Raw genomic sequence first — 13692 nt, 5'->3', positions numbered from 1 at the left:
ATTATAATTAACTGAGGTTAAATAATTAATCGATCTAGGTAGCAGTTAATTAGGGGCCCTAAGTTATAAAAAGATTAGTTTAAAAAAAATAACAATCAACAAATAGCGAAGTCTGATTCACTTTATGCTCAGATAAACATCAATGATTATGCAAACACGTGAAAATTAAAATAAATAGCAAAGTCTTATTCATTTTATGCTTTAAATACATTGAAATAGCAAAGTCTTATTCATTATATATATATAGTATACACAATTTATCTTGATCGCCATGTTTGTCTTTCCTAGGTGATTGCAACATTTAAATGTTCTTATAATCTATTTCAACATGTGCCATGACAAAAATGATTATACAAACAAAAATAAATAAAATTCCAAATGAAAGATTATCACCCATGAACTAATTATGAAGTCTAATCAAATCTTCTATATAAATTACTATTCACAAGTCCTTGGAAGTGTATCTAAAGTATAATGACCAAGTCTCCCAGTTCGATACAAATTAATAAGCTTAGTAGCAACTATGCTATTAGCATCTTCAAACGAATCTAAACTCACATTGAAAGCTTTTCTAAGTGTTGTAAATTGTGCTTCAATGAGTTGTACCATATCCTTCTCATCTTTCATTTTACCTTTGAAAGATGCAATCTCTTGAAATAGAGCTCCACGAACACATTGCACCACACAATCCTAAACCAAAATATTAAATTTTTAAAATTTATATATTTTTTTTATTATAGCATCTCACTTGTTTATTGTGATTTTGGTCCCGTTCCCTTTATATAACATTTTTACAATTTTCTTTCATATTTAATTATATGAAGGAAAACTATAAAAAAAGTATGTAAGAGGCAAATTAGTCATTTTACTTTGGACGGACCAAAACCACAATGAAACCATGCAATAAGGGTATTTTTGGAAGAAAAAATCTTTTAAGGAACCGATTTCAGGAAAATGGCAAACCACAGGGACCATTTCTGTAGTTTACTTGAAAAAGTTTCACAATGAGCAAGATAGAAGGTCGAGGGTTTTTTTCGGAAAAAAAAAAGTTGATGGGTTTTTTTGGAAAAAAAAAATAAAGTTTAATTTTAACCCGAAAAAAATAAACACAAAATATAAGGTCTTTTATGAGATTAACCCTATATTAAAATCAATCCTGATTGATAACATAATACTAGGATTTGCATATGATGATAATTACTATAAAAAATAAAAATTAAAAGATAAATATACCTGTGTATGATCGTTTATAATTTGATTCTCTTTTTTATCCATGGTGGAAATATTCTCCCACTTTTTATATTCATCACTAAAGTTTAATATTGAGAGGAAGTAATGAGCAAGATCTGATTGGTCAACTAAAGAGTCATCAATAGCTCCTGCATTTATAAGATCAATCCATAAATAGCAATGTACTTTCATATATATATATAAATATATATATATATATATATATATATATATATATATATATATTGTGTATTATAGAATCCTAAATTCATTTCTTTCTATTACAACATTGTTGTGCTTTCAAATTTTTATTCTAATGAAGTATTGTACTTTGGAAAATCTACCTAAATTATTGAGTACATTACACGATTGGTCCCTATGGTTTAGGAAAATTTGCGCGTTTGGTCCCTAAGTAATTGTTTTAACTTGGAAGGTCCCTACTGTTTGTTTTTGTTACACGCTTGGTCCCTGTCTTACCTAAAAAGACTATTTTGTCCTTGATTTTTTAATTTATTTAAATAAACACACCCTCAACCCCACTCCCCTCACCTTACCTTACCTGCCCTACCATTTTTCCATATTTAAAATAATAGTCTTTTTAGGTAAGATAAGGACCAAGCACATAACAAAAAAAAAAGTAGGGACCTTCTGAGTTAAAAAAATAAGTTAGGGACCAAGCACGTAAATTACCCCAAACCATAGGGACCATTCGTGTAACTTACTCTAAATTATTCTTCTTATGAAGAATATAAGTAGGATGCTATAACAAAGAAATTACAAAAAAAAAAAAAAAAAAAAAAAAAAAAAAAGCAACTGCATAAGTTTACCGGTTAAAGCCAATTTAGAAGAGATTTCAACATCAAGAATCTCTGGAGGCAAAATTCCAGGGGTGTCAAAGATATAAATATTAGGATTGCTTGCAATCTGAAATTAAATTATTATTAAATAAAAAAAGGTAAATATTAAACATGAAGCAAGAAATAGCAATGCACTTTCCAAATTTTTTTATGATAGTATTCTACTTTCAAATTAGGGTTAATAACAGAAAATACCTTACATATTGAGTTTTTTTTTCCTGATTAAACCTCTATTTTGTTTTTTTTTTTCCTAAAAAGACCTTCCATTTTTTTCATTTTTATGAAAAAAAACCTCAACCCTTTAATTTTTTTCCGAAAATACCCTCACATTTGACGAGTTTTCTTGAGAAAAAAAGGGGTTAAACTCAAAAAAGACCTTATACTTTGTGTTTTTTCTGGATTAAACCTCAACATTATTTTATTGCTGAAAAAGACATTGCGTTTTTCATTTTTTTAGATCTGGCCCTTTTATTCATTTTTCCAGCAAAAAACTTGTAAATGTGAGGGTTTTTTCAGGAAAAAAAGTAAAATATAAATTGTTTTTTTTCAGAAACAGTTTGAAGGTTGAGGGTTTTTTAGGGAAACAAAAAGACAAAGTTTAGTGTTTTTTTTGGAAAAATGAAAAAATATAAGGTCTTTTCAGGAAAATTAAAATGAAAGTTGAGATTTAATCCGGAAAAAACACAAAATATAAGGTCTTTTTTGAGATTAACCCGAAAAAAGCTAAAAGGGCCAAATTCGAAAAATGCAAGGTCTGTTTTAGGGGAAAAAAATAAACTTGAGGTTTAATCAGGAAAAACCACAATATATAAGGTCTTTTATGATATTAAACGTTAAAATTATTTGTCATTAGGGCATTGTAGCTTCAAGAATCTACAATTTGATTATGCAAAAATTTAATGAGAGAACATGTAAATATAACTTATACCTTAAAACTTGTGATATTTTTTGTTTCCCCTGATTGTGGACTCACAGTGGCATGTTTTAACTTCCCTTTTTCTTAAAAAACAAATAATTAAAATATTAGAAGCAACCAAAAATATATTTACTTTCAGGAGGAAAAAAAAAAGTATTCCTTGAAACTAGGATCCATTACAACAAATACTAATACAGAGTTGTTCTTCTAAATTGGATTCTTGAAAACAATTCCTAAAATACCCCTGTACTTAAACTTTATTAGTAAAGAACCCATTGATTCATTAAACATGCAATGCACATACACCTAATATAGAGTTCTTCAATCTTGAATTCATGAAAAAAAATTCCCAAAATACCCCTGTACTTAAACTTTATTCGTAAAGAATCCATTGATTCATTAAACATGCAAATGCACATACACCTAATACAAAGTTCTTCTAACTTGAATTCATGAAAAAAAAATTCCCAAAATACCCCTGTACTTAAACTTTATTCGTAAAGAATCCATTGATTCATTAAACATGCAAATGCACATACACCTAATACAAAGTTCTTCTAACTTGAATTCATGAAAAAAAAATTCCCAAAATACCCCCCTGCTTAACCTTTATTAGTAAAGAATCCATTGATTCATTAAACATGCAATGCACATAAACCTACTATAGAGTTCTTCTAACTTGAATTAAAAAATTCCCAAAATACCCCTGTCCTTAAACTTTATTTGTCAAGAATCCATTGATTCGTTAAACATACAATGCACATACACCTAATACAGAGTTCTTCTAACTTGAACTCTTGACAAAAAAATTCCCAAAATACCCCTGACCTTGAACCTTAATAGTAAAGAAACCCATTGATTCATTAAACATGCAAAATATAATTTTTTCACAATATAGTTTCCAAATTTTTTTTTTTTTTCGAAAACAAAAACTTTTATTTTGTGCTATTGGTCAAAAAGGTGGTCAATTTGTCAAATATCACATCATAATCTACTCATTTTTGTGATTACCCCTTAAAACACACTTTTGTGTGTGTAACAAAGAATTAAAATTACCTGTGGCACTAATTCTTCCTATCTGGTGTAGGGAATTTGCAAAAGCCGATTTCCCAACATTTGGAATTCCAACAAGCATTATTGTAGTTGTTTGAATGTTACTAGAATGTGTACTCCTTATGTCTCTAATTCTTGCTTGTAAAAAGTTTAGAAACTACAAATAAATACATTTAAGAAAAAAATTAAAAAGAAATTATAACTTCTTCAAAAGGGTTATTCTTCTGGCAACCCCTGAACTGACACACACTATTCCATAAAGTAAGACACACAGGGGCCCACCAGAAGCTCAATCCATATTGGAATTGAAATTCAAAATGATAAATAAAAAGTAAAGAAAGAATGTGTTTGAAGCTACCTCTTTGATATTGTCCTTGTTATGAGAATTTATAGCATAAGGTATGTAATTTAGCTCCTTAAAGTATTCCATCCATTCCTATAAGGTTAGGAAAATAAAAGAAGTATAATTAGGAACATAAAATAGTTGAAGAACAAATAACTATATATAAAGTGTAAATATAAGCTACTCTTATAGGAAGAAAGTGATTCCATTATTTTTATTAAGTTGTTACAAAAGGTTGTAAATTGAATTTTAGTAAGTGGTTTGATTCATCTTAAAGTTAAGTATGATATTGTTGGTTTTATTAGAAGATGATAAAATTTTAGCATGAAGTCAATCACTTAGGTATTATGACTAAAAAAATTGTAATGAATTTACATTGATTAGTTTATTATAGAATCCTACTTTCATTTCTTTTATTACAACATTGTGCTTTGAAAAATCCATCCATTTATAAGAATGTTATCCAAATAAAAAGCTATAATGGGTATATTTTTCAAAGTAAAATGTATTAATAAGAAAAAAGAATTGTATATACAATGTTGCTAATTCTTGAATTTAGCCCTAACATTAAAGATTGTAAACTTTCATTTGTGGAAGCAAATGTAGAATGTATGTTATCATAAGCTGTGTAACATACTCACATTCATAACTGAATCATGTAGAAGCAAGTTAAACCAAAAAAAAAAAAAAGTAATAATCTCAAAAGAATCTATCACCTTAGTTTTTGAGCGACTTGCAAGATCCATTTTGTTTAGTACGATAATGTTCTTTGAGGAAGATGGAAACTTTCTCAATTGAGCATACTCTGAGGACATTGGAATCTGAAAGGAATACATGAAGCGAGTGTCGGTTAATGTATAGGGCTATGTAAATTACAGAAAAACAAGTTCATACAGTAATCGCTCAACCAAATAATGAAAGGTCGGTGATTAAAAAAGAAAAAAGGACAAGGACCCAAGGTAGTTAGTTCTCTGAGACATTTCATCGAACAGTTGGTATCCTTTAAAAAAGCGATGGAATCATGGAACTTACCCTAGCGTCTCTAACTTCAAGAACAAGATCGACAAGTGGGATTCGCTCTAAAATGGCACGAGATGCAGCACGCATGTGATGGTTGTACCACCAACTTGAAGATTTGCTTTCTGAAACTTTCATAATTGAATTCCCCAAATTTTTAACAAAACTAGCTGTACCCACCATTGTTAGGCTAACCGGTATGGGGGAGTTTCACGCGTCTTGGGCTGAGGTGGCGTGCCTCCCCACGCGTGAACACCGCCCCAAGGGTGGGTGGTTTGCGTGTGACGGACGGATGAAGACGGAGGCTTTGATTGGTCAATTCAATTTTAGTCGTTGGTAGAAATACGAAAAAAACAAAAAAAAAAAAAAGAACTTTACAATTTATGTTGCAAGTGTTCTAATGGAGGAAGCCATAGAGACCTCGTTTAATCCGGAAGGAAGAAGACACATTTTTCAACAATTGTCAACTTTGGTCCCTTGAGTTTGTATCAAAAGCAGAACAAATTTATTTCCTAATTTTTTTCTCAAAACTGGTTTATAAAATTTACAAATTCCACCCTAGACTTTTATATTATTATTATTGTTATTATTATTATTATTATTATTATTATTATTATTATTTTCTATGTTTTTATTGTTGGAAAATTAATTTATTTAATTTCTAAAAATGGATTTTCTCCATTTTTTAGCACAAATTTTGGACTCTAAATATAATCAAAACGAGTTATTGATTATATATTCGTGTTCTCCTCCGTGATATCTACGTTTCGATATATCACACGTCCAAAACGGATTAAAAATGAATGAGAAATTACTTGTCAAAGTAGAGCAATTGGAAAAGAAAATAAAAGAGTTAAGTGGGTTTAAAACCCATCCCACATTGGTGGGAGAATGAAAAGGAAATTGGTTTATAACTACAAAGACTAGCTACCTTTGTAAGACTTATTAAAACCAAGGCTCTCTTTTGCGCGCGCACGCAGGGGGGTGCAAATGCGAGCCAAATTGGCTTCGGGCTACTGAACTTGTGTGCGAGCGCGCGTCTTGCAGGCACGAATGCACCACCGATCGACCAGAAAAGTTCAAGGACCTTTTTTCCTTTTGGTTAACAGTTACAAAACCGAATTAAGAACAATTAATCATAGATTTCGGTTTTGATTTCTTGATTAATTTTCTTATTTAATTGTGACAGTTACGATTTCGTTTTAATTGCATCGGTTACATTGGATAGTATATATACAATGCATATGTGACTGATTCGATACACCGGATGAAACGAAATCATTCTTTTCCTCTCTTACGCTTCTGCTTCATCTTTTCTCTCCTGCTGCAACCAAGGTATCATCCGGGCCAAGTGAGGGTTCGGGCAATCTAGAAGAATTGCTTTCTACTGTTGTATCTTGGGAAACAAACACCCATATAGGGCGAATTTGTTTTAAGAAAACTGTGTTAAACACAGGCCTCAGTCAAAAAAAAATTTGAATTTTGTTCTTTCGCACAGTTTTGAGTTATATTTTCCTAACAGTCTTAAAACAAATCGTTTGTGCGAAACGAACTTCGGAAAAAAAAATATTTGTTTCGGATTCGTCTTTAAGTGTTTATAAAAACGAATTTTTTTTCTCTACATAACAATTGCAGAATCTGTTTTCAGAAATCGTTTTCTAAGACATTTTCTGCTTCTTCTGTTTTATCTTTAAGTTTATTGCATCTATAATCTGTTACTGTTTTCAGAAATTGTTTTCTAAAACAATTTTCAGATTCTTTCTTTTGTTTCACAGTTTTTCAGAACCTGCTTTCTGGAAATAGACAATATTTAACAGTTTAGTGGTTACTGAATTTTAATCTTTAACAGTTTTATATTTGCTTCCTTTTGTAGTATGACTACTGGTGAAGGTTCCCAACCACCAAAGCCTAATGGAACTTCTGGGAAGAATAAATCTGGAAAGGGCAAATTCCAAAAGAAAGGCAAGGGTTCAAACTTGGGAGCCAAAGGTGGGACTTTTAAGAAAAAGTTTCAAGGAAACTGCCATAACTGTGACCAACGGGGTCATCGGGCTGCAAATTGCAAGCTTCCAAAGAAGGCTAAGGAGGCAAATGTTGTGGAGAAGATAACCAAAGATGTGTCTGACATCGATCTTGCAGCGGTTATTTTTGAAGTTAATCTTGTGGAGTCCAATCCAAGGGAGTGGTGGATTGATACGGGAGCTACCCGTCATGTTTGCTCAAATAGAGAATGGTTCAGAAACTTCAAGGTTGTGGATAATTGTGACAAGCTGTTCATGGGAAACTCGGCCACTTCTGATATCCAAGGTGTTGGAAAGATTGTGTTGAAGATGACGTCGGGAAGAGAGCTGACGTTGAATGATGTGTTGTATGTACCCGAAATTCGTAAGAATCTTGTGTCGGGTTGGTTGTTGAACAAGCATGGTTTTCGCTTGGTGTTTGAGTCAGATAAATTTGTGTTAACCAAAAATGGTGTGTATGTGGGTAAGGGGTATGCTGATAGGGGTATGTTCAAACTTTGTGTAATGGCTCTTAAGCCAAGTGACAATGATAATGAAATGAATAACTCTTCTACTTACTTGCTTGAGTCTTCAAATATATGGCATGTTAGATTAGGACATGTTAATTTTGATACTCTTCATCGTTGAATTAAACTCAATCACATACCACACTTTCACATTGACTCAAAATACAAATGCAACACTTGTGTTGAATCGAAATTAACACGATAATCTTTCAAGTCCATTCAAAGGACAATCGAACCACTTGGATTAATTCACACCGATGTGTGTGACATGAAATCAATTCCATCTAAAGGTGGAAATAAGTACCTTATTACTTTTATTGATGATTGCACTAAATTATGCTATGTCTATTTACTTAAAAGTAAAGATGAGGCTATAGAGAAGTTTAAAGTGTATAAAAGTGAAGTTGAGAATCAACTTAATAAGAAAATTAAAGTACTAAGAAGTGACCGTGGAGGTGAATATGTATCACCGTTTGAGGAATTCTGTGCAACTCATGGTATCATACATGAGTTTACTGCACCTTATTCACCACAACAAAATGGTATGGCAGAAAGGAAAAATCGGACCTTAAAGGAAATGATGAATGCCATGTTGTTAAGTTATGGGCTGCTACCCTCAATGTGGGGGAAGCTATACTTTCAGCTAACTACCTTTTAAATAAGGTCCCACGAAAGAAATCGGATAAAACACCATACGAGTTATGGTCAGGTATAACACCATCCTACAAATACCTTTGAGTGTGGGGGTGCCTTGCAAAGGTCGTGGTACCTGCACCCAAGGTGGTGAAGATAGGACCCAAGACTGTTGATTGCATATTTGTTGGATATGCACAAAACAGTAGTGCGTATCGATTTCTTGTACATGACTCAAAAATTCCAGAAATTCACAAAGGCACAATAATGGAGTCAAGAAATGCATCGTTCTTTGAGAATGTGTTTCCATGTCTTCATAAGGTTGAGACAAATGCTTCAAAGTTAATTGAGCACAATGAATCCTCTTATGAAGAAGAAATAGAGGAAGAAACAGAGCCCCGTAGAAGTAAAAGGGCATGAGTGGAGAAGTCGTTTGGAGATGATTTCTACACTTACATGGTTGAAAGCGAGCCTCAAACTTTCAAAGAGGCAGTCACCTCCTCAGAAGGACCTCAATGGAAAGAAGCAATTAAAATCGAAATGGATTCAATCTCGCAAAACCATACATGGGAGCTAGTGGATTTACCTCAAGGTTGCAAACCACTAGGCTATAAATGGATTTTCAAGAAGAAAATGAAAGCGGATGGAACTATTGACAAGTACAAGGCAAGACTAGTAATTAAAGGCTATAGACAGAAAAGTGGCCTTGATTATTTTGATATGTACTCTCCTGTCACACGTATTACATCCATTAGATTAGTACTTGCAATCGCTTCTATAAGAAATCTTGAAGTACATCAAATTGATGTTAAAACAGCTTTTTTAAATGGGGATTTAGAAGAAGAAATCTACATGGAACAACCAGAAGGGTATGTTGCCCCAGGAAAAGAATCAAAGGTTTGCAAACTAGTGAAGTCATTATATGGGTTGAAACAAGCCCCAAAACAATGGCATCAAAAGTTTGACCATGTGATGTTGGAAAATGGATACAAGATTAATGAATGTGACAAGTGTGTTTATGTTAAAAACACAAGTGAGGGTTATGTTATCTTGTGCCTTTATGTTGATGATATGCTTATTGTTGGGAGCAACGATAAAATGGTTAAATCAACAAAGAACATGCTAAAGGCAAGATTCGACATGAAAGATATGGGTCTGGCAGACGTCATCCTTGGTGTGAAAATCACAAGGACTGAAAATGGACTTACTTTGAATCAAACCCATTATGTGGATAAAATTCTTGAGAAGTTCAACTCTGGTGATACTACTGTAGCTAGGACGCCAATTGATACAAGTCATCATCTAAGTAAAAATAGAGGTGAAGGGCTTGCACAAGTCGAATATGCAAGAATCATTGGTAGTTTGATGTACCTTATGAGTTGTACCAGACCCGACTTAGCTTTTGCAATAAGTAGACTAAGTAGATATACCAGTAATCCAAGTGCTGAACACTGGAAGAGTATTAAAAGAGTATTACAATACTTAAGGTACACTCGCAATTACGGGTTGCACTATACAAGATATCCCGAGGTCATAGAAGGGTATAGTGATGCAAATTGGATATCTGACATTAAAGACTCCAAGTCAACCAGCGGGTTTTTGTTCACACTTGGAGGTGGAGCTATATCATGGAAATCTTCAAAACAAACAGTTATAGCTAGATCCACCATGGAATCCGAATTTATAGCACTTGATAAAAGTGGAGAAGAAGCTGAAAGGCTACGACAATTTTTGGAAGATATACCAGGTTGGCCTAAACCAGTTTCTGCAATCTCAATCCATTGCGATAGTCAATCGGCAATTGGACGAGCGCAAAGTGCTATGTATAATGGTAAGTCTCGACACATTCGTCGAAGACACAACACCATTTGACAACTACTCTCAACAAGAGTTATCTCAATTGACTACATAAGGTCCAAGGATATCATTGCGGATCCGCTAACCAAAGGGTTAAACAGGGAGTTAGTTGCAAAATCGTCAAAAGGAATGGGATTAAAACCCATGAACGAATAAGTTATTGCGAAGGAAAACCCAACCTAGTTGACTAGAGATCCCAAGATCTAGGTTCAATGGGACAACCTACTTGCATATAACATATGTGGATCACTGTGGGGGTCAACCCCAACCCATTCCTATAAATAATAGTGATGCAGGTTAAGCTTATAGTAGTTGGTGATAAGTTGGAAATCATCAAGCTTTAGCTTTTAATGATTAGGATATAATCACCTATGTGAGAGTGAAGTGGGGTCGCTTCAAAGGGAATTGAATGGGCAAGTTCCTAAGAGCTCTTACAGAACCAAGCAAGTGTCCACGACCAAAACGGACACATCCATGAGAACCTAACTAGGTCAGGGAGAATCATGTGAGACATGTATTGATTATTTACACAAATGGCAGAACAGTTCAAGGACATCGAGTCTACTGGTCCGCTAGTAAAATAAATATGTATCTTAAGGGAAGGTTCAAAGGGTCATACCTACCTATCCTGTGCATGATTCAACTGCTGGATTTTACCTAAAGCAGCTTGGAATTGCGGATGCTGAAGCAATTTTCATTCATGTGGGGGATTGTTGGAAAATTAATTTATTTAATTTCCAAAAATGGATTTTCTCCATTTTTGAGCACAAATTTTGGACTCTAAATATAATCAAAACGAGTTATTGATTATATATTCGTGTTCTCCTCCGTGATATCTACGTTTCGATATATCACACGTCCAAAACGGATTAAAAATGAATGAAAAATTACTTGTCAAAGTAGAGAAATTGGAAGAGAAAATAAAAGAGTTAAGTGAGTTTAAAACTCATCCCACATTGGTGAGAGAATAAAAAGGAAATTGGTTTATAACTACAAAGACTAGCTACCTTTGTAAGACTTATTAGAACCAAGGCTCTCTCTTGCGCGCGCACGCAGGGGGGGTGCAAATGCGAGCCAAATTGGCTTCGGGCTACTGAACTTGTGTGCGAGCGCGCGTCCTGCGGGCACGAATGCACCACCGGTCGACCAGAAAAGTTAAGGACCTTTTTTGCATTTTTTTATTTTGGTTAACAGTTACAAAACCAAATTAAGAGCAATTAATCATAGATTATTAAGAGCAATTAATCATAGATTTCAATTTTGATTTCTTGATTAATTTTCTTATTTAATTTTGACAGTTACGATTTCGTCTTAATTGCATCGGTTACATTGGATAGTATATATACAATGCATATGTGACTGATTCGATACACCGGATGAAACGAAATCATTCTTTTCCTCTCTTACGCTTCTGCTTCATCTTTTCTCTCCTGCTGCAACCAAGGTATCATCCGGGCCAAGTGAGGGTTCGGGCAATCTAGAAGAATTGCTTTCTACTGTTGTATCTTGGGAAACAAACACCCATATAGGGCGAATTTGTTTTAAGAAAACTGTGTTAAACACAGGCCTCATTCAAAAAAAAAATTGAATTTTGTTCTTTCGCACAGTTTTGAGTTATATTTTCCTAACATTTATTAATTAGGTTTTTTATTTAATTTAATATAAAAAAAATATATTGTGGAGTTGTGACCATTTCCTCTGTGTAGTGGGTTTGTGGTGGGTTGGGTGTGAAGCTGACATGACGCACATGTGGCAGCACTTTTTCGGTGGGGTGGGTGTGACCACTCCCCAAAGCCTAGGTGCCTCGAGGACGAAGTTCAAGTGGTTTCATGGTTAAGTTCCAACAATTTGTTACTTGTACATGTCACAACGTGTTTTGGCTTAACTTAAAAAACGAGTTTTTTTTAGTTTATATAGCGATATAATTTGATATGTATATTTTTGTAAACGACTTGTAATAGTGTAAGGATGTTAAAATAAACCGAAATTTAAATAAACTGTTTTTTAAATTAAAATGATTTTTAATTTTCTCAATTACTCTTATCAATAATTGCAAATTCAAAACAATATTCATATAGAAATAAAAACAATTAATTGATTCAAACTGCTTTTAAATTCCAAAAATGCTATGTCACTATACAAAATGGTTTTGCAAAAAAAAAAGATAAATAAAAACATACAAAGTTAAAAACCAAACATAGGTGAAACTTTCCTAATAAAGGAACAATAATGCAAAAACATTGTTCCTTTGTTGCCATCTTTCTTTTCTTTATGGGCATTGCATATTCGGTAAGCTTTCCATTTATACCAATCTTTTGAGGTTGAAGCATGTATAGAGCAACAACTTGAAGTTAACAACACATGTTTTCTTAGAATTTGAAAAACAACTTCATCAAACTTGATCCAACTAATAATATTTCTGTCAAATAAGCATAAAATTCATCAGTTTTGTAATTGAAAATCAACAGTTTCACCATCAAATAATTTTTCTTTAATTTAAAAAAAACATTTCATTCTAGCATTTCTTCAAACACTTTCTCTACATGTAAAAGTATAAACAAATTGAAATAGATTGATAGCCAACAAACACCTTCAATTAAATGCTACGAGTGACAATTAAGTTTAAATCGAGCAAATTTGGAGAAAAAAACAACGGTCAAGTTTATCTCACACAAGAAGGAATGAAAAAAATAACAAAAACAAAACCTTCGTTGAATCATTAAAGAACGAAATTAAACCAAGAAATTATTCATCCTTGTGATTGAATCATTCATAAATGAAATTAAACAAAGAGAAACAATTTTGGAACCTAGCAGCAAGAAAGATAGAGCAGGAAATTAGAAAGATACAACCCTTGCATCCGATTTCAGACCTTGGCAGCAAGAAGATGGAGATTCTTACACGTGGGGAAAAGAAGAAGGAGAAGAGAAGTGTTACCTGAAGTCGATGGGGGAGGATCTGGACGACACAAGATATGGTCGTCTATGGTTGTAGATGGTGCCGGTTCTGGTTGTCGGCAGTCGTCGACAGAAGGAAGAGGAGGACGACAGCGTTAGAAAGGGGAGGAATAAGACGATGAATGATGAATAAAGGAGGCGGTGATAGTTGAGAACGAGGGAAGCGTTGATATGTTGAGAGTGTATCTTTTTTTTGTTGGTTTTTAGGTTTTGAATATGTGTGAAGAGGTGAAAAGACACAAGGCCAAGTTTACACTAAAAAGACCACGCACAGACGTTTTTATGTCTTATGTCTGCGGACT

At 33.3% G+C, this 13692-nt stretch overlaps 1 protein-coding gene across 2 annotated transcripts; it reads right to left on the bottom strand.

The window, feature by feature from the left end:
* Positions 1-401: 401 nt before the first annotated feature.
* LOC145160933 (P-loop containing nucleoside triphosphate hydrolases superfamily protein) lies at positions 402-5806 on the bottom strand. 2 transcript variants are annotated; one of them, XM_079080320.1, is made up of 8 exons: positions 5432-5806; positions 5116-5220; positions 4415-4492; positions 4060-4213; positions 3016-3086; positions 2058-2154; positions 1234-1379; positions 402-690 (listed from the first exon to the last, which is right to left on the bottom strand). In XM_079080320.1, exons 1-8 carry the CDS (start codon positions 5597-5599, stop codon positions 439-441), a joined length of 1071 nt encoding a protein of 356 aa, XP_078936446.1. In that variant the 5' UTR covers positions 5600-5806; the 3' UTR covers positions 402-438. The 2 variants fall into 2 exon arrangements, with proteins under 2 accessions (XP_078936446.1, XP_078936454.1); XM_079080328.1 differs by lacking the exons at positions 2058-2154; positions 3016-3086.
* Between the last annotated feature and the right edge of the window lie 7886 nt (positions 5807-13692).

Source organism: Lactuca virosa, chromosome 1 (assembly GCF_052849685.1).
Source record: "Lactuca virosa cultivar CGN04683 chromosome 1, Lactuca_virosa_CGN04683_v6, whole genome shotgun sequence".
Classification (NCBI taxonomy): Eukaryota; Viridiplantae; Streptophyta; class Magnoliopsida; order Asterales; family Asteraceae; genus Lactuca; species Lactuca virosa.
The sequence above is the reverse complement of the archived record's forward strand: the minus strand, read 5'-3'. Positions and strand labels throughout refer to the sequence as shown.